General features: G+C 42.9%; 1 protein-coding gene across 1 annotated transcript in view; it reads left to right on the forward strand.

Annotated features, from left to right (window-relative positions):
- ECEL1 (endothelin converting enzyme like 1) overlaps nt 1-22,550 on the forward strand; it is a 193,558-nt gene that overhangs the window by 78,009 nt on the left and 92,999 nt on the right. The window contains exon 6 of the mRNA XM_082252142.1: nt 4,359-4,483. Within this exon, the coding sequence (XP_082108268.1) occupies nt 4,359-4,483 (125 nt within the window). The remainder of the gene's footprint in view (nt 1-4,358; nt 4,484-22,550) is intronic.

A 22,550-nucleotide genomic window follows, 5' to 3' on the forward strand; every position in this document is an offset into this window, starting at 1 on the left:
AGAATACAGTGGAAAGAAATCAGAGCAGCAGTCTGTGAGGCACTGAACAAACATGAACAATCAACCCTTACTTCACTGATTACAAAGGAGCAACACTGCTATAGGAGGCCGCTACAACAGTGTGTACATATACATTTATATACTGTATATATGCATATGACTAAAAAATCGCCACAGTCTTTGCAAATCATTGGTATATAGTCCTGGGTTTTCATTTTTGTAATATGCTGAGTAGGACTAAATATTTTTTTCCTTTAATGATGTAGCACCCTCCGAGTTAGGTATGTGCTAGGTAAAAGCATCTGTTACTCCTGATGCTTATCAGGAGAGCCTGATCTATTAGTTTGCCTGTCACATGTTTCCAGGTGTGATTCACCGGGTCTGAGGGAGTGTCCCCACTGTATCCAATGAGGGAGCTTGTTGGACAGTGGAGGAAACCCAGCCAGTGGCACATCATGTTTCAAGGCAGTCCTAGTGGGATGGCATTCCTGCAATGCATCCTGGGATTGACCATAAATACGGAGGGGACATGTGACAGGGTGTCTTTGGCGGGAAGGAGGCAGACTGCTGGTCTCTCCACCTGCAGGTGTGAGGAAAGTGGTTCAGGCAGTCGGCCTAGTGAAAAGATTTCTTGGCTCTGTGGAAGGGGGTTCGCCCCCCTTCAGGAAACATTCCGTATGTTTCCCGCACACGTTATGCCTGCTAACACCACCTCACACGCCTGCACTAGAGGGGCGCACCGACCTAGTGCATTACCACTAAAAATATTTATTAAAATAGTAAAATGCATAAAATATACTCACAAACAAAGTGTGATAATACACACGTATCCACAATTCAATGTATCAGTAAAGACGTCTCCAAGGAAGCCAGGCACTGCGTAGTGCTGGACGGCGTGCGGCAGAACCGCACGGAGCTGCTGTAGCTTAGGCTGGCTGACGCGTTTTGAGGGCGAACCCCCTTCCACAGAGCCAAGAAATTCTAGTCGGCCTAGTGAACCAGGTGTGGAGCTGAGCTGCAGAGCATCCAGAGTACTGACAGTGGAGCTGGTGGCAGAGTCTCTCAGGAAAAACAGTGTCGTGAGTACTCAGGGATTTGCCACAGGGTCTGCCTAGGAGAGGGGACCACTCCAGAGAAGTCAGGGGATCAAGGAGCTAGCTCATACAGGAAGTTTATCAGTAATGGGGGTGCCGTGTAGTTGACGCTGAAGAATAGGAACAAAGGGGGTGCCAGGAAGGGCCCTGAAGGTTGTTCTGCAGTACAGTACAGTTTACCTCAGGAAGTTCACTCAATTCTATTTCACTACTTATGACAAGGTGAAGCAGCGACCTAGCTGTGACTAGCATTATACAGTGCTACTCAGTGTTAATCAGCATTAATCAGTCGTCCCAGCTAATTGTGCATAGTTATACAAGTTGGAGTATCCCACTCATTCCCTTCTCCTGTCCAAGTTCTCAATAAAAACACAAAAACCAAAGCTACTGGACTGTTTCCTGACTGAGCTAAAAACACTTGGGAAAATGTTGAACTGTCATGCTGTTGCTAATGGTAACCCAGGGGAACCCGTAACCAGCAGCTCCCAAGGGAGTAGTGCTACAATTGTTTCCCTGTTTGAACAGTATCTTTTGGCCTTTACAAGAATGTGTAATACTTATTCCCTGTCTTGCCTAATTGTGATGTGTGCTGTGTGTCATATATTTCTATTGTTTTCCTCTCCTGGGTATGCTTACTTCATACTTTATTTTTGATTGTGTTAATAGTTTCCTGCATAGGCTATTTTATTTACCATATCTGGAGGTGTATTTGCCAGCTTGGGACAGGAGAATTGTAATGGTCTTGCAAACAAAGGGCCCAAAAGATATATCAATTTATTGGATGATTTGTACCCCTGATCTCTACCAGAGTAAAATATCAGTCTAGGTGGACTTCTCCCCACAAATCTACCTAAACCCATGAATGCATTACTGATCTTGATATATATACAGTGGGTACGGAAAGTATTCAGACCCCCTTAAATTTTTAACTCTTTGTTATATTGCAGCCATTTGCTAAAATCATTTAGGTTCATTCTTCTTCCTCATGAATGTACACATAGCACCCCATACTGACAGAAAAACACAGAATTGTTGACATTGTTGCAGATTTATTAAAAAAGAAAAACTGAAATATCACATGGTCCTTAGTATTCAGAACCTTTGCTGTGACACTCATATATTTAACTCAGGTGCTTTCCATTTCTTCTGATCATCCTTGAGATGGTTCTACACCTTCATTTGAGTCCAGCTGTGCTTGATTATACTGATTGGACTTGATTAGGAAAGCCACACACCTGTCTATATAAGACCTTCCAGATCACAATGCATGTCAGAGCAAATGAGAATCATGAGGTCAAAGGAACTGCCTGAAGAGCTCAGAGACAGAATTGTGGCAAGGCACAGATCTGGCCAAGGTTACAAAAAGATTTCTGCTGCACTTAAGGTTCCTAAGAGCACAGTGGCCTCCATAATCCTCAAATGGAAGACGTTTGGGACGACCAGAACCCTTCCTAGAGATGGCCGTCCGGCCAAACTGAGCTATCGGGGGAGAAGAGCCTTGGTGAGAGAGGTAAAGAAGAACCCAAAGATCACTGTGGCTGAGCTCCAGAGATGCAGTCAGGAGATGGGAGAAAGTTGTAGAAAGTCAACCATCACTGCAGCCCTCCACCAGTCGGGGCTTTATGGCAGAGTGGCCCGACGGAAGCCTCTCCTCAGTGTAAGACACATGAAAGCCCGCATGGAGTTTGCGAAAAAAACACCTGAAGGACTCCAAGATGGTGAGAAATAAGATTCTCTTGTCTGATGAGACCAAAATAGAACTTTTTGGCCTTAATTCTAAGGGGTATGTGTGGAGAAAACCAGGCACTGCTCATCACCTGTCCAATACAGTCCCAACAGTGAAGCATGGTGGTGGCAGCATCATGCCGTGGGGGTGTTTTTCAGCTACAGGGACAGGACGACTGGTTGCAATCGAGGGAAAGATGAATGCGGCCAAGTACAGGGATATCCTGGACAAAAACCTTCTCCAGAGTGCTCTGGACCTCAGACTGAGCCGAAGGTTTACCTTCCAACAAGACAATGACCCTAAGCACACAGCTAAAATAACGAAGGAGTGGCTTCACAACAACTCCGTGACTGTTCTTGAATGGCCCAGCCAGAGCCCTGACTTAAACCCAATTGAGTATCTCTGGAGAGACCTAAAAATGGCTGTCCACCAACGTTTACCATCCAACCTGACAGAACTGGAGAGGATCTGCAAGGAGGAATGGCAGAGGATCCCCAAATCCAGGTGTGAAAGACTTGTTGCATCTTTCCCAAAAAGACTCCTGGCTGTATTAGATCAAAAGGGGGCTTCTACTAAATACTGAGCAAAGGGTCTGAATACTTAAGACCATGTGATATTTCAGTTTTTCTTTTTTAATAAATCTGCAACAATGTCAACAATTCTGTGTTTTTCTGTCAGTATGGGGTGCTATGTGTACATTCATGAGGAAGAAGAATGAACTTAAAGCGGAGTTCCGGGCACAGAAGTCATTTTTTACTAAACATACCCCCGGGACAGTCAGGGCTAGCACATTCCACAATGGCTAGCCTCTGATCTGTCCCGGTTCGCACTTACCTTTTAGAAGAAATACTTACTTATAAAATTTCTTCCACAGCGTTTCCATCTCTCTTGTGGGCAGCTGAAGCCGGCGCGGTCCTCTTCTGTGTCTTCTTCTGCGTCTTCTTGTCCCAGAATGCGCCTGCACCAGCCCCTCTCGTCACTTCCGGTGCGGCGCCGCATTCCTCCACAGCTTCTGGGCATGCAGCAGGGGAATGCGGCGTCGCCCGGAAATGACGAGCGGGGCCGGTGCCGTCGCATTGATTCCTGGGAGCTATGACGTTCAGCTCCCAGGAATCATAGCTAGACAGGAAGTGACGGGGTGAGCCGCGGCTCCGAGGGAGGAAGTACTCTGAGGTGAGTATCTTCGATCTTCAATTACAAGGTAAGTAAACAAAAAAAAAAAAATAACTATCCAATTCCTTTTCAGGTGAGGTCTACCTAGCAGAGGGGCACAAAAAAAAAATATCGTTTTTGTGCCCAGAACTTCGCTTTAAAATTAAATGATTTTAGCAAATGGCTGCAATATAACAAAGAGTAAAAAATTTAAGGGGGTCTGAATACTTTCCGTACCCACTGTATGTATATATATATATATATATATATATATATATATATCAAATACATACTGTATATATACAAATTACAAAAAAAATATACAAACGAAAATAAATGCAAAAATAAAAATATTCTTGGTTTTATTTGTATTTTGTTTATTACAGCTAAAGTGGAAACGCCTCCTGCTCAGAATATTCCATGAAAACTTTTCAGAGGATGAGGAAGTTGTTGTGTTGGCCACAGATTATATGCAGAAGGTATCTGATATGATACGAGCTACACCAGCAAGGTAAGCAAGTGTATTATAACAGTATTTGGCAACAGCAACAGAAGTTGGTATGTAAAGTAAAAACTTTTTTTTTTGTGTTACTTAACCACTTAAGCCCCGGAAGATTTTACCCCCTTCCTGACCAGGGGGTATTTTGCGATTCGGCACTGCGTAACTTTAACGGACAATTGCGCGGTCTCTATCTAAACGAATTTGGCGTCCTTTTTTTCCCACAAACAGAGCTTTCTTTTGGTGGTATTTGATCACCTGTGCGATTTTTTGATCATGCGCTATAAACAAAAAAAAGAGCGTCAATTTTGCAAAAATAGCAATATTTTTCACATTTTTTTATATGAAATTCCCCCCAAAAAAAATGTAAAAATCAAAATTTTTTAACATTTTGAGCCAATTTGTTTTATGCTACCTATGTTTGGTAAAAAAAAATCGCAAAAAGCGTATTTTGATTGGTTTGCGCAAAAGTTATCGCGTTTACTAACAAAGGGAAAGATTTTTGTCATTTTTGTTGTTTTTTTTTAACGTGTAATGGCGGCGATCTGCGATTTTTTTTGCGGTACTGCGACATTGCGGCGGACAGATCGGACCCTTGACTGACATTTTTGACACTTTTGGGGTTACCAGTGACATTTCTACAGTAATCAGTGCTATACATATGCACTGTTACTGTAAAAATACACTGGCAGTGAAGGGGTTAACTTTTTTTGAAAGGGAGGGGCTATGTGTGTCTCTAGGGGCGTGCTTTCTACTGTGATTGGCTGTGGCTTCAGATGTATGAACAGTGATCAACGGTTCTACATAGTAGAACCGTATGATCATCCTTCATACACAGGGGAGAATGACAGGCAGCTTGTTTACACAAGCCCTTAATATCAAATAAATACTTGTGCTAGCTTAATATTTAAAGTGCTCGTGCAAAGACTGTGTTTTGTGTAATAATGATACAAACAATATGCATTCAGGTATTGTGCAAACAAATTGAATATCAACAGTTAAATAACAATAAATAGTGAATAAATGACTGCAAAATCAATTTCATGTGTATAAATTATATAGTTCATAAATTCTTCTTCCAGTAATCTTAAAGTATAAAAGGTGGTACCTTTCCGACAATAAAAACACTAAGTACCTGCGCTGCTTATAACCGAAACCCTTAATATCAAATAAATACTTGTGCTAGCTTCATATTTAAAGTGCTCGTGCAAAGACTGTGTTTTGTGTAAAGTCTCTGTGCTCATAAAAGTGCCACGTGCTTAAACAAAGTGCCGGTGCTCAGTCCTAGTGAGTAGGTGCTCCCCTCTCAGTTCCCCACTCACCAGAAGCTGAGTATTAATTCGCCTTATAAGTGGTCCTGGGAGATAGGCACCTCTATAGGCCGTCAGCGGAGGGAAGATAACGATCCACTGCCCCACACTTTATCCAGATATTGCTCCCCAAATTCATGTAAAGAAAAGGGCCATCATCGTGTAGTATAGTCAACAATTTATTGTTCACGCAAAATAAAGATACACTTACAGTATACAAAAAATCAATCCGCCTTGAGCAATCCCACGGGCCGCCAAACAAATGGCCGTGCGGTTCACCCGTGTAACCGGAAGCCGGAAGCCGGAAGTGGTTGCAGCCGGAAGTGACGTATTACGTATTCGGACGGCTTCGTCCGAATACGTCACTTCCGGCCGCAACCACTTCCGGGCTTCCGGTTACACGGGTGAACCGCAATATCTGGATAAAGTGTGGGGCAGTGGATCGTTATCTTCCCTCTGCTGACGGCCTATAGCGGTGCCTATCTTCCAGGACCACTTATAAGGCGAATTAATACTCAGCTTCTGGTGAGTGGGGAACTGAGAGGGGAGCACCTACTCACTAGGACTGAGCACCGGCACTTTGTTTAAGCACGTGGCACTTTTATGAGCACAGAGACTTTAACTTTAAGATTACTGGAAGAAGAATTTATGAACCATATCATTTATACACATGAAATTGATTTTGCAGTCATTTATTCACTATTTATTGTTATTTAACTGTTGATATTCAGTTTGTTTGCACAATACCTGAATGCATATTGTTTGTATCATTATTACACAAAACACAGTCTTTGCACGAGCACTTTAAATATTAAGCTAGCGCAAGTATTTATTTGATATTAAGGGTTTCGGTTATAAGCAGCGCAGGTACTTAGTGTTTTTATTGTCGGAAAGGTACCACCTTTTATACCAGCAGCAGCTTATTTATGGTTATTTATTAATTTTTTCAGAAATTTTTTTAGTGTTATTTATATTGGATATTTACACGTATATTCACCGAACCAAGTGATCCTAAGCGCAAGCCCCTCACACCTCATGTTTACACAAGCCGCCTGACTTTCTCCCTCTCCCCCGACGATCGCAGAGTGACCGGCGGACATCGGGTCCGCCGGTCACACGCACGGGGGGGTGCGTGACCGCGCGGGAGCGGGAGAGCGCCTCCGGCGGCGCGCGCTTGCTCCCTAGACCCTCACAGGCTAGCGACGTAGACCTACGTCGCTTTGCCTGTGAGGGGCTAACTGCCGACGTAGATCTGCGTTAGGCAGTCAGCAAGTGGCTAGAGTAAAGAAGGGCTCTGGTTATTTTTTGGCGTTTGTCATGCTGGGGAGATTTCCCTTACCTTTCCTACTTTGTAGACACAGGAAACAGGAAGTGAGATTTGTAGAAACAGGAAGTGAGATGAAATCTCTCCAAAGTGAGGATATATCCATTGTAGACAGATCACCAGAATATTTCACCGCATTGGTAGATTTCCCCTCATCTCTTGTTCTCAATATAACACTAAAATGTTAGTTTTTCTATTGCTTTCTGTTTCATTAACAGTGGCCACCACAACAAATAGAGGGATGAATATACAAAGTGGGGACAGTCAGCAATAGGAACTTGGCAAAGGGTGTAAACCTTTCCCACTCTGTCCAAAATCTTTTAAAAAAAAACTTTGTCTTTACATACACTTTAGTATGCCATTTGTACAGTAGAAACCATCTTTCTATGATCATACTACAAAAAACTAAATTTATTGTTTTCTATCGGTTACTAAATGCTTCTCTGCTGCTTTACTAAAGAAGCACATGTTTACTAGTCTTCAAACATTATTTCTGTATTATAATGTGAGTAAAAAAGCACTGGTTTATGTATTGACAATTTGACATACCTCCTTTAGACATTGGTCCATCCAGCCAGTGTAGTCACCTAAGGAATAAGCAACCTCCACAGACAGCTCAACTCTCCAATAAGACATGGCTGTTTAATTCAATGCGGTTTTACCTGTCAATATGCAGTACATGGATGTTCACCTATCAAATCAAAGTATAAAGGGACAATGATTTATATCTTGTGTCCATTATCAAAGTGGAAACTAACTGAGGGAACATGAGGCGAAAGGAAAGGGTCCACCAATGGACTAAATTAAACAACCTAAACACATAGGCAAACTGAATTGTAACACTTCAGAAATACAGTAATATATGAATTGTAGTTACACTGGATGTCACTAGATGTCAGCATAAAGATATTAGCCATTACTTAAAGAGTTTAATAATACATGACATGTGTTCCACAACATAGGTCAGGGGTAGGCAACCTTTGAGAGGTGGAGATATACCTGAACAACATAAAAAGATAAAAAGTCTCTGGTGTTCGGCACCCTTTTTTTAAAGAAATTAATTAGCAAGGCCTAACTAGATAGTAAGACAAATTTAGAAAAATATAATAAAAAAATGTCACTGTACAAAAATAAACTTAGCCTACTTGGAAAACTTTGCAGTGTCAGTAGGGCAGTGGACGGTGTGTGGACAGTGTCAGTAGGGCAGAGGTTGATGTCAGTAGGGCAGTGGATGGTGTCTTTAGGGCAGTGAATGGTGTGTATAGGACAGTGGATGGGGTGTCTGTAGGACAGTGGATGGTGCCTGTAAAGCAGTGGACATGTCAGTAGAGCAGGGGTTGGCGTCGGTAGGAAAGTGGATGGTGTCAGTCAGTAGAGCAGTGGATGGTGTCAGGAGTTTTTATTTGTATTATAATTTTTTACCATTTTATTTTTAATTTAAAATTTAACAATATTATTTACAATTTTTTAGGAGCCCTGTTGGGGGGCTTTGGTGACATATCAGGGGACTAAACAGACCCCTGATATCTCACTTTTGAGACAGAGAAAGGGACTGAGGACAGATTCCCTAGTTTCTTTCCCTGCAGCCTCTTTCTCTGCAGCCCTGGCCACAGTAGTGTACTCTGTGCCACACTACTGTGGATGTGGATGTTAGTGTCAGTAGTGCAGTGGATGTGGATGTTAGTGGCAGTAGTGCAGTTGATGTGGATTTTAGTGTCAGTAGTGCAGTGGATGTGTATGTTAGTGTCAGTAGTGCAGTGGATTCATTTTCCTACCTTTGCAGGAGTATACAGAGCAGAAGCAGGAGACAGCACAGCTCTGGACGGAGGCAGGACCCGGAGATGTCAGAGTTAACTTTCCATATTAACAAGCTGGTGGTTGGTTGCTTGGACCGCCTTTTGTCCTAGCAACCAATTATCTGGTCGACGGGTAGATCGCGATCGACGTGTTGCCTTCCCCTGATATAGATTTTTTGAGACATCATCTGTTTGCAGCCTTTTGCTTTTACTTACATAATATAATAGGAACAAGAGGTTAAAGCTGAACCCCAGGAATTCAGCCACTTTGCAAAGATTGCTATAGATTAAGTCCAAGGAAGTGCAAACCACCTCATGGACTTGTCTCTTTAATTTACAGTTTACAATTTTCAAGACTGGGTCATTTAGGGTAAGTTTACACTAAAATCTCACAGGAATAAGGCCTGCATTCCTGTGTGATTCCTGCACATTCCCCTGCAGCGGAATTTTGCAGCCGGTTAGCTTGGATGGGCTGCAAATTACACTGGGACACACAAAAAGTAGTGCATGCACTAATTTAAAAAATGCACTGCACCAAATGGCATGGTGCTGTTGTACCATGCGATCTAGTGCCCACAGATGCAATGTGTTTGCAAGTTACATTTGGGGGGCCATTAACAATGTATTGGCACCCACAGCAAAAAAGCAAAGGCAGAGCTTTGGGGAGAAGATGGCAGTGAAGGTAGCTAATTTCTGTTCTTCTATACCCTAGATATAACAAGTAGGTAACCCTTGCAATGTGGGGAGGCCCCATTTCAAGGGTAGATTTTTTTCTAATTTCAGGTGTTGGGCTTTAACCACTTCCGGACCACCTGCCGCCTTTTTACTGCGGCAGGGTGGCACGGACAGGCAAAGCGGCGTAGGTCTACGTCGCTCTACTGTAGGCCGCTAGGGGGCGCGCAGTCCCGATCGTTAGCGGGGAAGCCAATGCTGGTGTCAGGCGGCTCCGATTGATGCCTGACAGGCCTGATCTCTCCCCGTTGAGAGAGATGTGTTTACAGCAGCCGACCGTCCATCTCCCTGTAATGATCACAGAGCTCATGTGATCCTGCTATATAGGATAGCAGGTCTCTGTGATCATTTCACAAGTCCAAACCCCCCACAGTTAGAATTACTCCCCTAGGGTCACATTTAACCCCTTGATCACCTATACTGTTAACCCCTTCCCTGCCAGTGTCATTATTACAGTAACAGTGCATATTTTTAGCACTGATTACAGTAGTAATGTCCCTGGTACCCCCAAAAGTGTCAAAAATGTCAGTCAGGGGTCCGATCTGTCCACCACAATGTTGCAGTCCCGCAAAAAATCACAGATCGCTGCCATTACTAGTAAAAAAAAACATTTCCCGTAGTTAGTAGACGCAATAACTTTTGCGCAAACCAATCAAAATACGCTTATTGCAATTTTTTTTTTTTTACCAAAAATATGTAGCAGAAAAAAAATTGGCCTAAATTGTTAAAAAATTTAGATTTTTTTTTTTTGAGAATGTCATATAGCAGAATGTAAAAAATATTGTTTTTTCTTTTCAAAATTGTCGCTATTGTTTTGTTTATAGCGCAAAAAATAAAAATCACAGAGGTAATCAAATACCACCAAAAGAAATCTCTATTTGTTGGAAAAAAAAGGATGTAAATTTTGTTTGGGTACAGCGTTGCACACGACCGCGCAATTGTCTGTTAAAATAACACAGTGCCGAATCAATAAATAGTGCCTGGTCATTAAGGGGCAAATCTTCCGGTCCAGAACTGGCTAAGTCAGTCCATCCAAATAATCATGCTAATCGTGTTTTGTGATGTTTTACATTATAGCACTTATTTTGCATTAACGTGGATGTCCCATTGTTATTATGTGTTGCCAATGTGTAGTTACAGTATGAGTATTCTTGTGTTTTCTTTAACAACCATTGAGGGATGCAGGAATGTAGTAAATTCTAAGACATTCAGAGCTACACTGCCACCTACAGAAGACTGGGACAGTAACAAGCAAAAACCTTTAACCAGTTCCAGTAGTGCTAGAAGTTGGACGCCTTTTCTTCAGCTTTGCTGAAAGTTTACCAATATGTTTTTTGTTAGCCTTTTATTCATACTTTAATCCAGATATTCTATACACTGCAGATTTTTTCTTCAGTAACTGCAATAAAATAAAGTTGCTGATTTAGTCCCTACACAGCAGCTATCCCGATCAGTATATCCTTAGCAATAGTTTTGTAGCTCGTACCTGGACGCTGCTGTAACTTAGCTCTGCATTATGGCACTTTCCAGACCTTTGTTTACTGTATTAGCTGCAGAAAGTTCCAATAGCTATTTGCTGGATTCTGGACAGGGTGAGAATTATCCCTTTCTCCCATCTATTCTTTTAAAGGGAAACTCCAGTCAAAAATGACAATTTTCCTAATAATAGTAGGTTAAATATCTTTATCTTTGATATTAATCCTTTTCTGGCTAGCTGCTTGTGTAGCTTAGAAAGTATTATCTAAACTAGACAAACAGCTTCTTCTTGTTCTTCACCGACAACGCTATTTCCCTTCATCTGAATTTCACTTCCTGAAAAGGTTGTCGGTCTTTCTTAGACAGGCATACCTAGACCTGCCCAGCCCCACCCCATCCCTCCTATCCTTCACAGAACATGATCTCCTGTCTTCATAGCCTCGTTTAGGCTAGCAACTTCCCCTAAGAGAGAGGGGGATATATATGGATGTGTATATATATATATATATATATATATTGATTTCCACTAGTTTGACTTGTGATGTGTAAAAAAAGTGCACTGGAAAAAATAGAGAAGCTGCAACCTTAGAAAAGTGCATGACAAGTCACAGCCCATTGATTTCAATGGCACCCATTCCCATCTATGCCACTTTGAAAATCAGCGAGTTTGAAAAGGTGCCTGCACTTTGATCCAGTGAGTGTAAAGTTGGATCAAAGCTGCACTCAAAGTCGCACTCTAAATTACACAATCTAAGAGTTGTACTAGTGTAAACATAGCCACTAGGCTGGAGTGCAACTTTGGAGTGCAACTTTGAGTGCAGCTTTGATCCAACTTTACACTCTCTGGATCAAAGTTGCATCAAAAGTTGTATCAAAGTAGGGAAGGTACCTTTTCAAGGTTGCTGATTTTCAAGGTCGCATAGATGGGACCGGGTGCCATTGAAATCAATGGGTTGTGACTTGTGGACACAGTCACACTCATGGAAATGGAGCTTTAGTCTACGTTTCCACTTTTGAGATTTAGAGTGCGACTTTGAGTAGACTTTGATCCAACCTAACACTCTCTGGATCAAAGTTGCATCAAAAGTTGCATCAAAGTAGTGCAGGTACCTATTTAAAGTCGCTGTGTTTCCCCGCGTCCAATTAGCATGTCAGGAGCCTGCGACCAGCTCTCAAAGGAGTTGCATCACATAGCCCAGGGACGGCTGCGGAATGAATTGCACAGGAGTCCTGTGTGTCTTCTGGTTAATTTCAGGTCAGAATTCAGCCAAAGAATTTGGACTGAAATCGGACCTGAAACTGTGAACAGGGACGCACCACACCTCTGCTGTGGGCCACTCCGCACGGAGATGTGAACCCAGCCTAAAGTGTTTTTAAACCCACAACAGTAAAATCAGTCTGTATATGCAGTAAAGCATGCTTGTTATACTCACTGTGGAACCTAAGAGGTTAATCCTCTGCATTGTGTAAAACGTCTGTTTGATCCTCCCCTTCTTCCATTGTCCCCAATAATCTCCTGACCCAGAGCCTTTGGAGTCACTCTGCACATGCTCAGTTTGGTGTGTATTGCTAGAGAGTTTTTTTTTTTTTTTCTTGGGAGGGTGCATTTGATCAGCACAGGGCCAATTAGCACTGTTCAGCCTGAGTGTGAATTTAATATATATATATGTGTATATAGTGATACACCAATATATATAGGTATATATTACATATATGTATATGTAAGGTGAATGTGCCTTTAAATTATAAAAATGTACAGTGCCTTGAAAAAGTATTCATACCCCTTGGAATTTTCCACATTTTGTCATGTTACAACCAAAAACTTAAATGTATTTTAAAGGGATTTTTGTGATAGACCAACACAAAGTGGCACATCAATTTGAAGTGGAAGGAAAATGATAAATGGTTTTTAAAATGTTTTACAAATACATATGTGATAAGTGTGGCCATTTGTATTCAGTCCCCTGAGTCAATACTTTGTAGAATCACTTTTCACTGCAATTACAGCTGCAAGTCTTTTTGGGGATGTCTCTTCCAGCTTTGCACATCTAGAGAGTGAAATTTAGTCCATTCTTCTTTGCAAAATAGCTCAAGCTCTGTCAGATTGGATGGAGGAAGTCCGTGAACAGCAATTTTCAAGTCTTGCCACAGATTCTCAATTGGATTTAGGTCCAGACTTTGAATGGGCCATTCTTACCCATGAATATGCTTTGATCTAAACATTTCCATTGTAGGTCTGACTGTATGTTTAGAGTTGTTGTCCTGTTAGAAGGTGAACCTCTGCCCCAGTCTCAGGTCTTTTGCAGACTCTAACAGGGTTTCTTCCACGATTGCCCTATATTTGGCTCCATCCATCTTCCTTTCAGCTCTGACCAGCTTCCATATCTCTGCTGAAGAAAAGCATTCCCACAACCTAATGCTGCCACCACCATGTTTCATGATGGGGATGGGGTGTTCAGGGTGATGTCAAGTGTTAGTTTTCTGCCACACATAGCGTTTTGCTTTTACGTCAGAAAGTTGAATTTTGGTCTCATCTGATCAGAGCACCTTCTTCTACATGTTTGCTGTGTCCCCCACACGGCTTCTCACAAACTGCAAACAGGACTTCTTATGGCTTTCTTTAAACTAAGGCTTTCTTTTTGCCACTCTTCCATAAAGGCCAGGTTTGTGGAGTGCTCGACTAATAGTTGTCCTGAGGACACATTCTCCTATGCTATGGATCTCTGTAGCTCCTCCAGAGTTATCATGGGCCTCTTGGCTGCTTCTCTGATTAATGCTCTCCTTGCCTGACCTGTCAGTTTAAGTGGATGGCCATGTCTTGGTAGGTTTGCAGTTGTGCCATACTGTTTCCATTTTATTATGATGGATTGAAAAGTGCTCCATGAGATGGTCAAAGCTTGGAATTTTTTTGTATAAGCTAACCCTGCCTTAAACTTCTCCACAACTTTATCCCTGACCTGTCTGGTGTGTTCCTTGGCCTTTATGATGCTATTTGTTCACTAAGGTTCTCTAACAGCTGTATTTATACTGAGATTAAATTAACACAGGTGGACTCTATTTACTAATTAGGTGACTTCTGAAGGCATTTGGCTCCACTAGATTTTAGTTAGGGGGTATCAAAGTAAAGGGGGCTGAATAAAAATGCACGCCACACTTTTCAGGCATTTATTTGTAAAAAAATGTTTAAAACCATTTATCATTTTCCTTCCACTTCACAATTATGTGCCACTTTGTGTTGGTCTATCACATAAAATCCCAATAAAATACATTTACGTCTTTGGTTGTAACATGACAAAATGTGAAAAATTTCCAGGGGTATGAATACTTTTTCAAGGCACTGTGTAGAAAGAGCGCTACCCCATTAAACTCTTATGAACAAATACATCAAATAGTTAACCACTCTTATCAAACTCATATATTGTGGATCAAAAGTATTCATGAACGTCCATGTATATCAATCAATCTCCTTATCAGCCCTCAAAGTTTCCACTCCCCTGCTCGCATTTTGCGAGTGTAAAATGATTGAGGGCGAGTGTGGGGCTGCTTAAGGAGCCATTCTCCTAGCGATTGCCTAGGGCAAGAGAGAGAAGAGGAAGAGGAAAGCCGGCCGGATCATCACAGAGTGGCGATTGCCCCGCTGTAACAACTTTAATTTGCATTGCAGGGCGCTCGCAATCACACTTAGCACCGCCTCCTGGCCCAGTTCCTTTGATAGACAGAACACCAATTCAATGCTGGGACGTATGACATCTATCATAGGCGCCAATCTAAGAGGCGGGACTGTGTATAATGGAGAGCGCCCGGCAATTCAAATTAAAGCTGTTACAGGGGGGCGATCCCCTCTCTGGTTATCCAGCCGGCTTTCCTCTTCCTCTCCTCTCTCTTCCCCTGCACTGGTCAGGCTGCATTAATGGGCACAGGTGAGGCTGCATTGATGGGCACAGGTGAGGCTGCATTGATTGGCACAAGTGAGGCTGCATTGAGGGGCATATGTTAGGCTGCACTAATGGGCACAGGTAAGGGTGCATTGATGGGCACTGATCAGGCTGCATTGATGAGGTTGCATTGATGGACACTGGTGAGGCTGCATTTTTGGGCACAAATGAGGCTGAATTGATGGGCACTGATCAGGCTGCATTGATGGGCACAGGTGAGGTTGCACTGATGGACACTTGTGAGGCTGCATTGATGGGCACAGATGGGGCTGCATTGATGGGCACAGGGGTGGCTGCATTGATGAACACAGGTGAGGTTGCACTGATGGACACTAGTGAGGCTGCATTGATGGGCACAGATGGGGCTGCATTGATGGGCACAGGGGTGACTGCATTTATGGGCACAGGGGGGCTGCATTGATGGTCATTGATGGGCACTGATCAGGCTGCATTGATGGGCACAGGTTAGGTTGCATTGATGGGCACAGGTTAGGTTGCATTGATGGGCACAGGTGAGGTTGCATTGATGGGCACAGGTGAGGTTGCATTGATGGGCACAGGTGAGGTTGCATTCATAAGCACTGGTGAGGGGTCATTGATGGGCACCGGTGAGGCTGCATTGAAGGGCACTGGTGAGGCTACATTCATGGGCCCTGATCAGGCTGCACTGATGTGCACTGGTGGGGCTGCACTGATGTGCACTGGTGGGGCTGCACTGATGTGCACTGGTGAGGCTGCACTGATGGGCACTGGTGAGGCGGCACTGATAAGCTTCACTAATAGGCTGCATTGATGGGATCTAATGAGGCTGCACTGTTGGGCACTGATAAAGTTGTTAATAATATTTATTTTTGTAACTTCTGCATTTATGCAAAAACATTTAACAGTGTAATTTTATGAGATCATTTCTGAGGGTGTGTTTAGAGGCGGAATAAGGGGCGGGGCAGGGTAAGGGTTGGGTGGGGCGACTAGTGGCAAGTAACCCTTAAGGCCTGGCTAGTAGCTCAGGACTTGAAATTTTGAGCCCTGTCTCTATATATGTGATTAAACTTCCATTGTGCAAAAATAGTGTCCAGTGCTGTAAACAAATATTCAGTGCAGTGCGTGCTCCCCTCCTGTATGCACGCTCACTCACCAGCTGCTATGGACCCCCATAACAGGAGTCATTGGCGCTTGTGTGAATATCTCAGATTGCTGTGCTTTGTAGTCCTTCTGGCTGGATCTTCAGTTGTCCTTAGGGTATACTCGTTTATGATGATAATGAATGTCAGAGAAGGAGAATATAGCGTAATTCCGTTTTTTTAAGCAAGAAAGTATAAAATATATCCACTCACACATATAATACTGAATTATGCTATGTTCTCCTTTTCTGCCATTCTTTATCATCATATATGTACTCTGAGAAGCAATCCACTGCAAATTGCTTTTCAGAGAATGGGCTAGTGTAAACTTAGCTTCTTTCCCATGGGCGGCTGTTAGGTGGTAAAAGCCTCTTCTCCCCTTACCTCCTCTTTACTGCCAACCTAAACAAAGCAATGCAGCTTCTCGGGGGTTTATCCATGCCACAGCCATGATGCTTTGCAAAAGATAAAAACCATATCACGTTCAGCAGATGGTACCGCCGCTGAACGCAATCTATTTAAGTGAATAGGGCTGCACCACTAGTGAATGGGGCTGCTCCACTACGGCCCTGCAGCACAGTGGCTTGGCATTTTGAGGGTTTAAACAGTTGTAGCAGGATTTCCAGGCATTGGGCCTGATATGGGTCTGCCATTGCTACCGGTAACACATTTAAGTTGAAAACCCAAGTGTGAGAGCTGAAACAATAACCTTTCCAGTATCTTTGGTTTGTTTTGTTTATTTTGTAATGGGGATGGGAGAAGGGAATGAGTGGGATACTCCTCTGGCTCAACTAGGTTTAACTGGGACACTTTGTAGAAAAATGCCTGTTAGCACTGTCCTGACGCCAGCTGAATGCCGGCCGACGCTTCCTGGCGCTTGAAAATACTGTTTTGCTCAACTGTGCTGAAACTTCGACTTTAACTTTACCTGTGCTAGACAGGTAGTAAGGAGGCAACACATTGCCTCCTCAGTCCTCACCACCTGTCAAACATCCTCTGAAAAGCAATCCACCACAGTTTGCTTTTCAGAAAAGCAGGAATTTAGGTCCATGTGTGAACGAGCCCTAAGGCTAGGTTTACACCTATGCGGTTGGTGCAGCCCATGTTTATGTGGGCACAGCGGTTAATTCACTTGAATGGGCTGTAGGAAACACAGAAAGAAAATCTCTACAGACTTTAAAAATTGCAGCCACAGGGAAATCGCATGGTGAAATTGCACATTTCATGTTTAATAAAGCCCATCCCCTCAAAGACGTCACTGCTGATGAAACATGTAGGGTGTGGCCAACTATGGCATCCTGACGCACCGCTGTCACTGTTGTTGGCATTCGTTTCACACAAACTAACAGCCTGCTGCTCATGTATTGGAGTGTCTTTTTGTAATGCTTGATCATTGGAGCTCCAATATCTTACAATAAAAGACATTTTAAATGGGCTTCATAATGGAGATATGTGTTTTCTGTTTTCTGGTATTATACTACCACTGACTGCTGAGAGAGGATCACCCCGCGCCCAGTAAAGGTCAAATTTGAGTTCTATATGCATTCCCGTCCATTATAATTTATGGCCCATCTGTTCTGGTAAGAGGTGCATGGTAACTGCTACTACCTGGTGGTGGATTCTTCTTTCTTTACATCAATGAAACTCCATAGAGCAGAATTTTTCAAACAGGGTGCCTTGGGAAAATGTCTAAAAATTGTCCAAAATTGTATACAAGTCAGCGTGCAGATGAAGCCTGCCTTTTAGTTGTACAAAGCCACAGGTTTTCATTGTGCACCATTACAACCTTGTAGATTCTAACAACCAATGGCATCATCAGTTGATATGTAGGATGTCAGTCACCGGCATAGCATCTTTGTTTGATTGACCCTCCCCTGCCCTTCTCCATCAGCACTGGGGGTCACATTAGCTGACTAATGGAGAAACACTGAGGAAGAAGAGAAACATTGGAACACTAGTCAGTACCAGTTTGTAAAAGTGTACTTGCTTTGGAAGAATAAATCACCTCTAACGTTGGGTGTACTTGTGTGGATGTTGCTACATTATGTAAAACTATTAGAATACTTTTTACTTTTTAGAATGGGGTGCCTCAAGACTGTCCAAAATTTTTTAAAAGGTGCCTCGAGGCTGTCTATAGTTTTTAACAACTTTACCACTGAGCCTATTTTTGACTCTTTTTGTTTACAAGTTAAAATCAGTATTTTTTGCTAGAAAACTATTTAGAACCCCCAAACATTTCATATATATATATATTTTAGCAAAGACTCTGCAGAATAAAATGGCAGTCATTGCAATATTTTTTGTCACGCAGTATTTGCGCAGCGGTCTTTCAAACGCCATTTTTTTGGAAAAATTACGAAAAATCACATTTCACTGCATTTAAAAAAAACTAAACAGTAAAGTTAGCCCATTTCTTTTGTATATTGTGAAAGATGATGTCAAGCCAAGTAAATAGATACCCAACATGTTACGGTTTAAAATTGCGCACACCCGCGGAATGGCGACAAACTACGGTCAATAAAAATCTCCGTAGGCGAGGCTTTAAAAATTTTTAATGGTTACCAGTTTAGAGTTAGGCTGGCCATACACTATACAATTTTCTTATTCAATTTCCTTTTGATTTACCTTAAACTATGTAGTGCAAGGGCCTGCCTGATTGCATACAAATTGAAAGTGTTTAGGTTTGACCCTACATTACATGGTTTTGGTAAATCTAAAGGAAAGTTGATCAAGAAAATTGTATAGTGTATGGCCAGCCTTAGGGTGTAGCTCTTTTTTTTAATTATTGCTCACGCTCTGGCGATCACGGCGATACCTCACATGTGTGGTTTGAACAGCAATTTCATTTGCGGCACGACTTCCATATACGTTTTCTTTCGTGCACGAGCTAACGGCAACGGGGGCGGCTAAATTTTTTTTTTTACTATTTATTTACTTATTTTTAATTTTAACACAGGTTTTAAAAAAACCCTAGACCCCTCCACTGCACTTCAATGTATTCAAAACGCCGAAAACGGCATTTTTGAATACAGTCACTTTTTGAATCTGCCGCCTTTAGCAGCAGAGTAACCCGGACGTGACGTCATGGACGCTGCCTCTGGGTTATGTTATTGGAGACCCGATCAAAGCCGCTTCATCCCCTGGCGGACGTGCCGGCTGGGTGCTCGGGTCTCCCGGTGGGACGGGAGACCCGGGCAAAGCCGCGGAAGGCTGTGGGAGGGGGGGATGTCCCCTCCTGCTCGCCGGGGTAACGATCGAGCGGCTCCCAAGCCGCATCGGTCATTACCACCGGAAAGCCGACCGCAGGCTCTAAACAACCGTACCAGGATGATGCCTCTAGCTAGAGGCATCACCCCGGTACAACCACGCAAAGCCAGCAGACATAGGTCTACGTGGCTGGTGGTAAAGTGGTTAAAGGGTGTCTCGAGATTGTCTATCATTTATAAAGGGTGCCTTAACTGAAAAAAGGTTGAGAAACACTGCCCTAGAGGATCATATGCTGTGGTCTAACTCATGCAGCAGAACCCAGAAGTGCCTGTGTACTCCCCGCATTGATAGAAAGAAAAGAGTGTTTGAACAGGCAGCAGTTCACTTATAGGAACATGTTCTACTAAACCTTTCAGTGTCTGGAATACATTTACAGCCAAAAAAACGACATTTGGAGGGTGCAGTGCCCACCCACAGAGCAGTGACAAGAGCTTCAATTCTCCTAAATTCCTACAGAGTGACAGACTTAATAAGGAAGTAAAAAAATGACAAGTTTTAAGAGCTGACTATTCTGCAATGACAGCACACAGTTTGAATGTTAAATACATTTTTCATTGTTTCAGTTTCCTAACAACACTGTGATCTTGATTGAATCGTTCTACTTATTTTCTGCTATTCCTCTGATGCAGGCTCCAGGCTCTGATAATAGCTGCAGTATTTCCTATGTCTTTTATTTATTCAAACCTCCGCACATTACTCATCTATTGTGGCTGTCATATTGTGATATTCATTTTAAAATAGGAATACATAGTCCATTTACCCAGCAACAACCAACCAGTTAACTGAAATCCTATCAACCAGCGGTCCCCTGGCAAACTACTACATCCAGCATGTCTACTCATTGCTAATTCTACTTTCCCATACTCAGATCCAGAACTGTCATGCAGGGTTTGAAAATGTAAGACTTATCCTGCAGCCAAAACCCAGCTAGAGCAATATCACATTTCTACCTTTTGGTGTTTTATCCTGCTGGCAGACAAATTTATAGCCATGCAAAGAGATAAAGATGGAGGCAAATACAGAGTGGTATGATTCCTATTCCTACCTGGAGACAGTTGTTTAGCTCCTATTTGATGTAAACATATGTTCTGGCATTTTCAAGGTAAAAGACAAAGTATCAAAGTAACTTATGGTGTAATGAAAAATAACTAAAAGCCTTTCTATTCATTTGACAAAGAGATATACTTTTAAATTGAAAATCAATGCCAGTGGCAGCTAAGGACCAAGTACCTTGTCTGCTTGCTTGATTAATTCATGATTTCCTCGCAGAAAAGGATTTCATTTATTACATGTGTGTTTAAACTCTGTCACAACTCCGTTTCAAATTACAGCGGCTGGAAATTTATGCCAGATATCTACTAAAGTGTCAGCTTGAGTTTATATTGTCTGACACAAACACATACTGCACACCTATTCAAGCCAAAGCCTCCCACGTTTGGAGCTTCATGATGTCAGCATGGGTTTTATGGCACCAAAGGAGGTTTATGGTCTTTGTATATCTAGATCAGAGATCTTCAAAATTTCTAAACAAAGGGCCAGTTTACTGTCCTTCAGACTTTAGGAGGATCCCACTGCAGCCATTGGGTGAAGAAAAGGTCCCGGCATCAGTGGGAAAAAACAATGCCTCGTCGTTTGTTTCAATGATATCATTGGGCCCCATTGTTGGTGTCATTGGGAGGAATTGGGCCCCATCGTTGGTATCATTGGGCCCCATTGTTTGTGTCAATGGGAGAAATTGTGCCCCATTATTACTGTCTTCGGGAGGAATTGTGCCCCATTGTTGGTGTCAATGGAAGAAATTGTGCCCCATCATTGGTGTCATTGGGAGGAATTGTGCCCCATCATTAGTTTCACTGAGCCCTATTGTTGGTGTCATTGGGAGAAATTGTGCCTCATTGTTAGTGTCTTCAGGAGGAAGTGTGCCCCATTGTTGGTGTCATTGGAAGGAATAGCGCCCCATCGCTGGTGTCATTGGGAGAATATGTGCCCAATCATTATTATCGTTGGGCCCCATTGTTGGTGTCAGTGGGATAAATTGTGCCCCATTGTTGGTGTTATTGGGAGGAATTGTGCCCCATCATTGGAATCATTGGGCCCCATTGTTGGTGTCATTGGGAGAAATTGTGCCTCATCATTGGTGTCATTGGGAAGAATTGTGCCCCATCGTTAGTATCATTGGAACCCATTGCTGTTGTCATTGGGAGAAATTGTGCCCCATTATTACTGTCTTCGGGAGGAATTGTGCCCCATTGTTGGTGTCATTGGGAGGAATTGTGCCCCATCATTGGTGTCTTTGGGAGGAATTGTGCCCCAATATTGGTATCATTGGGCCCCATTGTTGGTGTCATTGTGAGAAATTGTGCCCATCGTTGGTGTCATTGGGGGAATTGTGCTTCGTGGTTGGTATCACTGGGAGGAAATGTGCCCCATCATTGGTGTTATTTGGAGAAATTGTGTAATTTGGAAAACTGCTGCCCCATCATTGGTGTCATTTGGAGGAATGCTGCCCCATCATTTGTATCATTGGGCCCCATCATTTGTGTCATTGGGAGGAATTGTGCCCCATCATTTGTGTCATTGGGAGGAATTGTGCAATATTTTTGGTGTCACTGTGAGAAATTGTGCCCCATCGTTTGCGTCATTGGGAGGAATTGTGCCCCATCGCTGGTGTCATTGGGAGGAATAATGCCCCATCGTTGGTATCATCGGGCCCCATCGTTGGTATCATTGGGCCCCATTGTTTGTGTCAATGGGAGAAATTGTGCCCCATTATTACTGTCTTCGGGAGGAATTGTGCCCCATTGTTGGTGTCTTTGGGAGGAATTGTGCCCCAATATTGGTATCATTGGGCCCCATTGTTGGTGTCATTGGGCCCCATTGTTGGTGTCAATGGAAGAAATTGTGCCCCATCATTGGTATCATTGGGAGGAATTGTGCCCCATCATTAGTTTCACTGAGCCCTATTGTTGGTGTCATTGGGAGAAATTGTGCCTCATTGTTAGTGTCTTCAGGAGGAAGTGTGCCCCATTGTTGGTGTCATTGGAAGGAATAGCGCCCCATCGCTGGTGTCATTGGGAGAATATGTGCCCAATCATTATTATCGTTGGGCCCCATTGTT

This window comes from Pelophylax lessonae (genome assembly GCF_965119305.1).
Source record: "Pelophylax lessonae genome assembly, chromosome: 3".
In the NCBI taxonomy this organism is placed as follows: Eukaryota; Metazoa; Chordata; class Amphibia; order Anura; family Ranidae; genus Pelophylax; species Pelophylax lessonae.